The following is a 10,000-nucleotide window of genomic DNA, read 5'->3' as shown; positions in this document are numbered from 1 at the left end:
ATGTGAGTATATGTGTTGGTTGGTCACAAGGCTGTATGTATTCATAATATACTTTGAGGGGACATGCCTCCCCCCAAAAAATTCAAACATGTTCAAAATCTGCAAATGCTATCAATTAACTATAACGTTATGATGCTATCATAGATTATCTGGAAAGTTGTCACACTGAAATGGCATTAGATAGAAGGGCACATGAAAAGGGGAAAAACAGAGCTACAGTACACCATAAACAACCAACCAAGGAAGTAACCATGGAGTCAACCTTGGGGCCTTCGAAAAAGTGAAAAATCGAAAATGTGAAAAATTAGTTTCTGCCATTCTATTGTACATATTCATTAACATATTGGGGTAATATGTTTATGCATATTTTCCTTTTAACAGATTTTTAAAGCCCCCAAGGTTGACTTCATGGTCACTGCCTTGGTTGGCCATCAGTGTAATAGGGTTTAGAGGTTTGATTTCCTATTGTCTGGGTCACTGTGAATTTTATTTTATATGATCATAAAGATATAAATGAAAAATGAAGGTTCAGCAAATCCCTATACTGTCACAAAATCAGCATGACTGAATAGCCACTTAATTTGTTTCAGTAAATGGTTAATTGAGTAGTAACTAGCTAATTAGCTGTTTGTTTGATTAACAAATTGACTGACTAGAGAGCCACTGTTTTTCTCAGCCCCTTATTTATGTTCCTACTCTCTCTCTCTCTCTCTCTCTCTCTCTCTCTCTCTCTCTCTCTGTCTCTCACTCTCCTTCCTAAACCTACACACTTACACACCACATTACATACCACATACATACACCCTCTCCACATATATATGAAGAACTCCCACATACACTCACACGCACCAAGGTGTCTGTGTGACCTACTTAAATGACCTGGGACCTCATTGTGTGTGTGTGTGTGTGTGTGTGGCGATAATGCGTGTGTGTGTGTAAATGCGTTAGATGTGGTATATTGTGTGTGCGTGTGCGTGTGCGTGTGTGTGTGTGACTGTTTGTGTGTGTGGTTTGGGAATTCCTGTTGCAGTGGTGGTTTGTTGGAAATGAAGCTTTAAGGGCGAATGTTGTCATTTTTATTAAACACTCGCTCTGCCTTTCAGCACTCCCTACCCCACCCCATGTCCCATGCCAAGCCCCCTCTATGCTGTTCCTTTTCTCTCTTTGAGATAGAATAGCAATCCTGCTGCTCTGCTGGCTTTGAAGTTCAAACACTCTTTTCATGGCATTTTCTGCACTCTGTCGAAACACACTGAGGGTGTGTGTGTGTGTGTGTGTGTATGTGTGTATGTGTGAGAGAGAGAGAGAGAGAGAGAAGGGGGGAGAGATAGAGATAGAGAGGGGGAGAGAATGGTTGCTATTATCTTACTCTTGAAAATGACAGCCAAGAACATGACTCCAATCTGGCCCTACAAACACTCTGATCTGCTCTCACCCCGGGTTCATTCTAACAACATCCAGAAAAGTTGTTTTCACACACTGGCACTGAAAACACATCTATCATGTCAATCATCATTACTGTCTTAGTCACTTAGCATTTAGCTTAAGGCCAAAATGGCCAAAATGTTATGGGGTTTTTTCTGTTCATATCCCTTTTTGAACATAATTGTACAGTGCTTTGTGGACTTAACTAATCTAAAGTATTTTCTCTTAGTCATTTAACATTTACCGTAAAACTCCAAATAATAGCCCGGGCTTTTATTTTATCAAATAGCCAAACTGCACCGGCTAGTATTAGAGACAGGCGTCTATATGAGACAGGGCTTTAATTCCCTTTACACAAAACTTTTCCTCTGCAAAGATGGAAAATATTATCGAATTAATTATTTCAAACACACTGAATGTCTACCTATATGACTAGGCTATCTGATGACAATTACGGATCATCATTCATTTAGTGTTGAGATGTTGTTCATTGAGTGAGATACAGTAAGATCAAATAGCGGGATAGCCAGAACAGATGAAACACCTTTTAATTAAACGTAATCTACAAGAGACCGTATCACACTGAAAGCTCATATTTTGTCACCTTAAAATAGCCTATATCGGTCCTTTGTCAAAATACAGTTACATTATCAGCCCTGACCAAAACCGTTCAGGAATTATTTATGCAAAAGTGGAGCGTGCTTAATGTTTAATTCTCCCTCCTTTTCGCGTACTAATGAAACAGCATGAGAGAGCATGAACCAAATTGTTTCTCCGTTTTGTATTTGCCAAATTTGACAACAGTCTACATTCAAATAATAGCCTACTTCCAGGCTGGGAACATATTTTTTGACCAGGGTGCTGAATAACAAAATAATCATGGATGTCCGACGATTTCTCCCCTAGCATATGATTCAATTTAGACAGCTATATATCGCCATTTCACCGTCGTGTATGAGTAGGTCTAAGAGTGAGAAGTTTTATAATGCCCTGGGCAGCCACATTCCACTGCAACTATCGCGCAGCACTTGCCCTCCGACTCATCAATAAAAACTGTGTGGCGCACACACAAGTCCCATAGAAGCCGCACTTGACTTTTACATCATTAACCTATTTCAATAGGTTTTATAGCCAGAGAATGTCCGTAGACGGGCTCTCATATAGCCTAGTCTATGGTATATTCCTTTTCTGACTTCTTTCTCTTTATCGCCATGGCATTTAGAATAAAGAATAACGTCCGCAAACCGTTCTGGTTTTGTTGCCAGCATAAAAACAAGCTTAACATCGGCCTATCCGCAAATTTTAAACACAAGGGATGAATTGAAAGATGACGAAGTCGGACATATAGGCATAGTTCATATTGGAAAAAAAGTTATACAATTTGGAACTCTTCTTTTAAGTCTTTTAATGCCATCAACTTGATGCAACATTCTAAAACCTTGCAACTGTGACCAGACAGTGAATGCTTTGCGACGGCTTGTAACGACGTGCAACATCTAATTCACACTGCTGTAACCTCCTTTCTGTAACGGTTTCGTGTCATTGCGAATCTTTAAACAGACGATCTGGCGGGTTTTAGAAGATTAAATACAACCCGAAACTAAAAAACAGACCAGGCCTCTACTGGAGACCGGCCTTTAACCCAAACCTGTAGCCATGCCAGGCGTTTAAAAGAGAAAGGCGTCTCTTAGGGACTCGGCGATAATTTGAAGTTTTACGGTAGTTTAAAAAAGGTCACGCGTGATTTTCCTGAAGCAGAGTGTGTGCCACTGCCATAGGTCTCACCAATTGTGTTACAGCAGCAACGTGCCCACTGCTAACATATTTAGGTCTCCTTCACACCTGGTGCTCAGAACCATGTGTTATAGAATATCTGACACAGGGAATATCATCGGTGGACATCACTGGACAGGTGTAAACATGCAAATTACATTTTAATTGGGACGCATTGACTAAAGATACCAAATGCGAAAACTCATAACGATAGTGTAACGGTAGTGTAACATGAGTGTAAGTCTGTGTAACGGTAGACAGCTAATATGAATATTAAGTAAACTTCCCTCCCAACACCTAAAGAGACGTACTAGTAAGCGATGCTTGCGTAAGGCGCGCAGCATCATCAAAGACTGTTCTCACCCCAACCACAGACTGTTCACCCCACTCCCCTCCAGGAGGCGCTACAGGTCTCTCCGCACCCGAACCAGCAGGTTCAGAGGAAGCTTATTTCCTGTGGCTGTCACCCTACTGAACTCTAGCTCTGCATCCAGGTGACAACCAACCAACTAATCTAATCTAATCTAATCTAATCTAATCTAGTAAGAGATGCTAGCACCCTTTCACACTTCAGAGACGCTGTAAGTTGTGGGTTTGAGTCCGGTGAGGTGCAGGGCTGAGCCATGCGGCTGGTCAAACACAACGTGGTTACTGTACATCAGCACTAATTCAAACTAATCCCTCAGAGATGGTATTCAACACCCAAGTTAGATTAATATATAGGATCTTCAAGTCTTAAGAGAGCAAAAAATATGGTAAAATCCTGAACATTGTAGTTTGTAATATTGAATTTAAAACCATGGGATCATAAATGATTGCGTTTTACCTTACAGTATCCTACACACAATATGCATTTTGCACTATTCAAAATCTATCTATCTATCTATCACAGGATTTAGACAGCCACAGCAATATAAACGTACAACATTTCTCCTCTATTTTTATTGAGAGAGACAATAATATTCTGTGGTATGATTCTATAATCCCTGCAGAGCTGTGTGGATTTACTGAGGGGAGAGTTTGGACTATACTCCACCAATGTTTTTTTTTTATTGTAGATGGTACTGATGCACACTGTTCATATTAAACTTCAAAAGACCAAAAGCAATGACTGCATTCCATCATGCCCAGTAAAAGGCAGGCTGGAGGAGGCTCAGATGCACAGTATGGAATCCATAGTTCCTTAGTGGCGTACTGTAGCTCGTCAGGCACCAAGGACTCCCGGAGCCGAGTGTGCAGTGGGCAACATAAACAGAAGTAGGTCTGTCAGTCTTGTCAAACACATCTCCAGCTCCATGTCAGCATTGTTTAAACTGACCCTGAGACCCAGGAGTGTGCAGCTGCAGAGCTCCGCCGAGCTGTCAGGGTCGGCTTTGAGGACTCAAACTGCATTAAATCCCAGCAGCAAACTGCTTTGCAAAGAAAAATCTGGAGAATGGTAGGGAGACCAATTTTATCCTGCTACTCAGAGCTCTGTTAGCCTTGACTATTGACTGAAAAACTGGTCTATTTTGCAACTAGCATGTGTGCAATACAACTTGTTCAAAACAATGGTATTAATCTATAAGTCAATATCCATAAAGCATTATTAGCTCATTTATAATTGTTTATTTTAGGTATTCATAATGTATCATGGCTAGAGACATTAGTCTAAGCATCATGATGTGGTAAGCCCTACACAAGTAATGTTATGGACGCTTGTATAGAGTCACATATAGCTCCAAGGAAAATCGAATAATGCAAATATGTCATCAGTGCTGTAAGCCATCAAGAGGTAAAAGAAGAAGGTACTTCAAGCTGGGCTTATACTATAATATTATAACACTTTGTGCAAATATTAATATACAGATATACTGTTGGTATACAATGTCATTACGAGGCATAAAGAATACTTTTTATCCCTTTCTTTGTCTATAATATGTTTTGGTTATTGAGTTTAGATTTAATGTTACCAAAACTACCTTCTTCACATGAATGGTCAGGATGATGCTTTCCATGGCAACTAAATCAGTGGACGGCAGAGTGTTTGAAAATGCCCATGAACATGCCTGTGAATGTGTTGTGTGTGTGTGTGTGTGTGTGTGTGTGTGTGTGTAGTCCGGCCCATGTGTAGTCCCAGTATGCTGTTGAATCACAGGCACACTTAGTCAGCTCTCTGCACAACACTCTTCTCAAACAAACTCATACACACATGCACCCACACACACACACACACACACACACACACACACACACACACACACACACACACACACACACATACTGCACACGCACACACACACACACACACACACACACACACACACACACACACACACATTGTCTGTCTCCTTATACACACATACGCTGTGTTTTATTACCACACAGTGACGCCTCAGACCGCACCATTCTGTGCTGAAATGGGGGGGTTGGTGGGTTGGCAGCTTTGTTCCCAGCGTTGGTAGATTCCAATGGCCAGCAGAGATAACTGATAGCCCCTCCGGGTGCTGGTCTTCTGCCACAGCGCACCCACCAGAGACCAGAGCTGGCAGTCACTCACTCCCTCACGCCGCCCTGACTCCGCCATCCCTCCGCCTCGCGTCTGAAGGGGACCCGGGGAGAGATGGCGGGAGTGACCGGGGGTCTGGGATGGACGGACGGATGGCCGTGAGGAGAGGGTGAAAGATGAGAACGTGGAGAGATGGAAGGGGAGAGGACTGAACTTGGCCGTTCCACTTTTCTTTGCGGGGCACCAAAGTGGGACAATCTGTTCCCTGGAAGTTCTCCAATTAAATTTTCTGGGGAGTGATTCACTGAAAATACATCTACACACTCTCCCTGTCCTACATATAAAGAGAGAGAGGGAGAGAGAGAGAGAGAGAGTGAATGAGAGAGAGAAAGAGAGAGGAGGAGAGAGAGAGGGAGATGGATGGATTTTGTGAGCGTATGGCTTGATACCTTTGGGCCCATTTGTGACCGTGTACTGTATGTATGTGCACGTGTTGTGTGTGTGTGTGTGTGTGTGTGTGTGTGTGTGTGTGTGTGTGTGTGTGTGTGTAACCTTTCCTCCATGTACAGTGGAGAAATAGGAAAGCCGTGAAGACAAAAGATTAAACCGATGCACAAAATGACAACACACACACACACACACACACACACACACACACACACACACACACACACACACACATACATACATACTGTACACACGCAACAGTAAGAATGAGATGGACATGAAACACCCTCCTTTTCTCCTGGCCATTTCATCCCTCCATTTATCTTGTCTTTCTCTGTGCAGGAGAGATGGTGAATTTGTCTCTGTCACTCTGAACTCTATCAATCTCCCCTAATCACCTCGTGGCCCCTCCATTTTCTCCAGAGACCACCAGTCCATTTCTAATCTACCTCTCACTCCATCTCCCCCCATCTCCACCTCTCACTGCTGGAATGGGAAATACACTTAATGGGCTAGGACAGCACTGTCCGACCATCGTCCATTAAGTATAAACACACACAGACTAATGAACCCACATACATACTAGACTTACTAGCATACCCAGAATTCTCTCAGCTGACATGTCTTTTACTTTTATTCTGCGGCCTAGCTGTCCTTGTCTGTCTCCGTCTGGCACACCTAGTCTTGGGGTACTCCGTGGAGATGTACTCTCTCTCGCCACACTTTGTAGATTGGGGTCTCAGAAACTTGCTCCTACTTCAGTTTGACTTACACTGGCAATTAGGCTGTCCTGGCGTATGGGTCTGTGGGAGAGATCATTGTGGAGAGGCCACGGGCCAGCAGACATCATTAGGCTCCATGTGTAGGTTGCAGGGTGAGGGGTGGGGGTGGTGAGGGGTGGGGGCGGATGTATGTGCGGAAATTGCATCTTCACTCTGTTTCTTTGTTGTTGGAGTTGTGGTGGTTCTGCAGACCGTGGAGAGTGTTTTTACTCCACAGACAGAAACTGACACTCACCAGACAAGTCTGCCTCGCGAGGGAATCACTGATATGACACATACTCACACACCCTCACACACACGCACACACACACGCACAATCTTACGGACACCCTTGTGTTCCCCAATTTCTCCATCTGTTCTCACCCTTTTTGGTCTGAAAGTGATTACATGGCAGTATGGAAAATGTGTTTCTCTTTTCGTCTCTTTCTCTCCATCTCTCTCTCGAGTGCTCTCTGCACTCTCTTTCCTTTCACTCCCCTGTTAGTTGGAGCTTTTGCAGGCTTGTCTACCCTCTGTTCGTCCTTCTCTCTCATGCACTCGCTCTCTCTCTCTCTCTCTCTCTCTCCCTCTCCCTTTCTTTAGTCTGCTCTCGCTTCGAGGGAGTGTGAGAGTGACTGTGTGAAAAAAAAGGTATTGTTAGGATGTGGGGCACTGTTTTATCTCCACATCTTGTCTTTTCTAGTATGCTTTCTCCGTCATTCTCTTTCTCTCTCTCTCTCTCTCTCTCTCTCTCTCACACACACACACACACTCACTCTTCACTCTCTCTCTCACCTGCTTTTTTCCCCACCATTTTGCACTCTTGTCCTTACTTCGTTAACATTCAGTTGGAGGTCTGATTTCCTTTGCTCCTGATTAGTGAACTGATTGCTTAATTGATTGATTGCTTAATTAGGTTGCCTCAACATGACTCATGGTGAGAGGCTGTTTGTGAGCTCAACATTATACCGTTCCCTACTACTGTATCTGGGACAAATGGTTAACTAAAATGAACTAATTTCTCTCTTTCTTGCCCCCCGCACCCCCCCACCCTTCTGTTTCCGAGAATGAGGTCGTCCCTGCTGCGGGTGGTAGCCATGTCAGGTCGCCATGACAACTGCTCAGCTTGGTGACGAAGTGCAGTGGAGCATGCTGGGTAACACCAAACACTACTTCCCTGGAGCACAGGAGAAGGATGGAGAAGAGGAGGAAGAGGAGGAGGAGGAGCGGGGCAGGATGGACAGAAGAGAGGGAGGACAAGGAAGGCAAAACGGAATGGTGGACATGGGAGAGCAAGAAGAGGAGCTGGGGATGCGAGGGGGTAGACAGCTGCGGGACCCCAAAGGGGAGGGACATAAACCAGCTGCTATTGTGATTGGACGACAGCGGGGAGACAGACAGCCAAAGTCTTCCATGGCTGTTGTGCAACGGGGGATCTCTTTCCCCACCAACCAGGAACTTGCTCATCTTCAACTGGCCAATCAGAAGCATGTGTATGCAGCCACAGCCAATCAGCAGCAGCTTTACCAAGCATCAGCCAGTCAACAGAGGAGGCGTTACATGATGGAGCGTAGCATGACAACGGTGTCACCGCTAGAGGAAACTCACCTGACCATGCTGGTGTTCCGCATCGGTATCCCTGACATCAAGCAAACGGTCAGTGACACATACACACACACACACACACACACACACACACACACACACACACACACACACACACACACAATGGTATGGAACTTCAGTGTGTTTACAAACTCTGTTCTTCTCTCTTCACACACACACACACACACACACACACACACACACGCACACACATACTTACAAAAAAAAAACCCAAGCCAGGATGGCCAGGGCTTAGGTAACTGTACAGTCAGCATAGATATCTGTATTGATTGATTAAGTCCCTGTAGACTCGCATTTATATTGGAAGCATATGCCTCAGGCTGAAGGAGCAGTATTGACTAGCGCTGGTGGAAATAATGGTGTGTTGGGAGCATTCTCTGCTAAATTGGCTTGTTTAAAAAGTTTTCACCTGTTTTCTTCTAATTTAAGTATAAGTATATATACTCTTTTGATCCCGTGAGGGAAATTTGGTCTCTGCATTTATCCCAATCCGTGAATTAGTGAAACACACACAGCACATAGTGTACACACAGTGAGGTGAAGCACACACTAATCCCGGCGCAGTGAGCTGCCTGCATCAACAGCGGCGCTCGGGGAGCACTTCAGCCGTGCCTACTGGTCGGGGTTCGAACCGGCAACCCTCCGGTTACAGGTCCGAAGTGCTAACCAGTAGGCCACGGCTGCCCCTAAATGCCCCTAAATTTGCCCACGGCTGCCCCTAAATTTAGACAAATGACCTTCACACCGAGAGCTTGTGCACATCAAAATGATGCAATACTGTATATAAAGGCATAGGTCAAATCATTGGTCATATTACCTACCCCTGGGTAGAACTGTATTCAGAACTATAAATAAATATTTTTGATTTAATAACAAATTAGTCAACATGCACAGTTAGTACAGTATCTCTACATGGACAGGCTCTGGTACACACACAAGCAGCAGCATCATCATGGGCTCACCAGACTCCCAAAGAGCTCACAAAGAGTTCAGTCAGAGACTTTCTAATGAGGAGAAACAGCACTCAAAAAATCCTCTATAGAAATGCATGGGGTTGGTTTGTAACGCCAATATGGCAGTTGTCTACACATATCACACCACTTCGGCACACCATGGCAAAACATCGACATGTGAATACATTGAGCCAATCATGTGCTGTGTTGTGAATACATTGAGCCAATAATGTGGTGTGTTGTGAAGACATCCTGCCAATCATATGTTGTGATCTTGCCGCTGGAGCAAGATTGGTGTCGTGAAGCCTTGCGCACGCGCATTTCAGCCGAAATAGATGCCCGATGAGTGCCCAAAAAGTGTTGCAATATGGCCGCCGAGTGGAGGGACTTGCCTATAAGGACTTTGGTTCAGTGTGCTGCAGGGCTTGAAAACAAAATTATTTTTCAAACGTTCCGTTCCGAACGGTTCAGGTAGGCCTATGTTTAACGTTTTCGTTTTTGCATGCGTTCCGCCACCAACATATCGG

General features: G+C 44.2%; 1 protein-coding gene across 1 annotated transcript in view; it reads left to right on the top strand.

The window, feature by feature from the left end:
- The window catches only part of LOC125287242 (SH3 and multiple ankyrin repeat domains protein 1-like), a 59,096-nt gene that overhangs the window by 1,730 nt on the left and 47,366 nt on the right, over nucleotides 1-10,000 (top strand). The window contains exon 2 of the mRNA XM_048232805.1: nucleotides 7,961-8,550. Within this exon, the coding sequence (XP_048088762.1) occupies nucleotides 8,005-8,550 (546 nt within the window). The 5' untranslated portion in view covers nucleotides 7,961-8,004. The remainder of the gene's footprint in view (nucleotides 1-7,960; nucleotides 8,551-10,000) is intronic.

The sequence above is a fragment of the Alosa alosa genome, chromosome 22 (assembly GCF_017589495.1).
Source record: "Alosa alosa isolate M-15738 ecotype Scorff River chromosome 22, AALO_Geno_1.1, whole genome shotgun sequence".
In the NCBI taxonomy this organism is placed as follows: domain Eukaryota; kingdom Metazoa; phylum Chordata; class Actinopteri; order Clupeiformes; family Clupeidae; genus Alosa; species Alosa alosa.
Note: the sequence above shows the minus strand (reverse complement) of the source record. Positions and strands in the feature narration are given on the sequence as shown.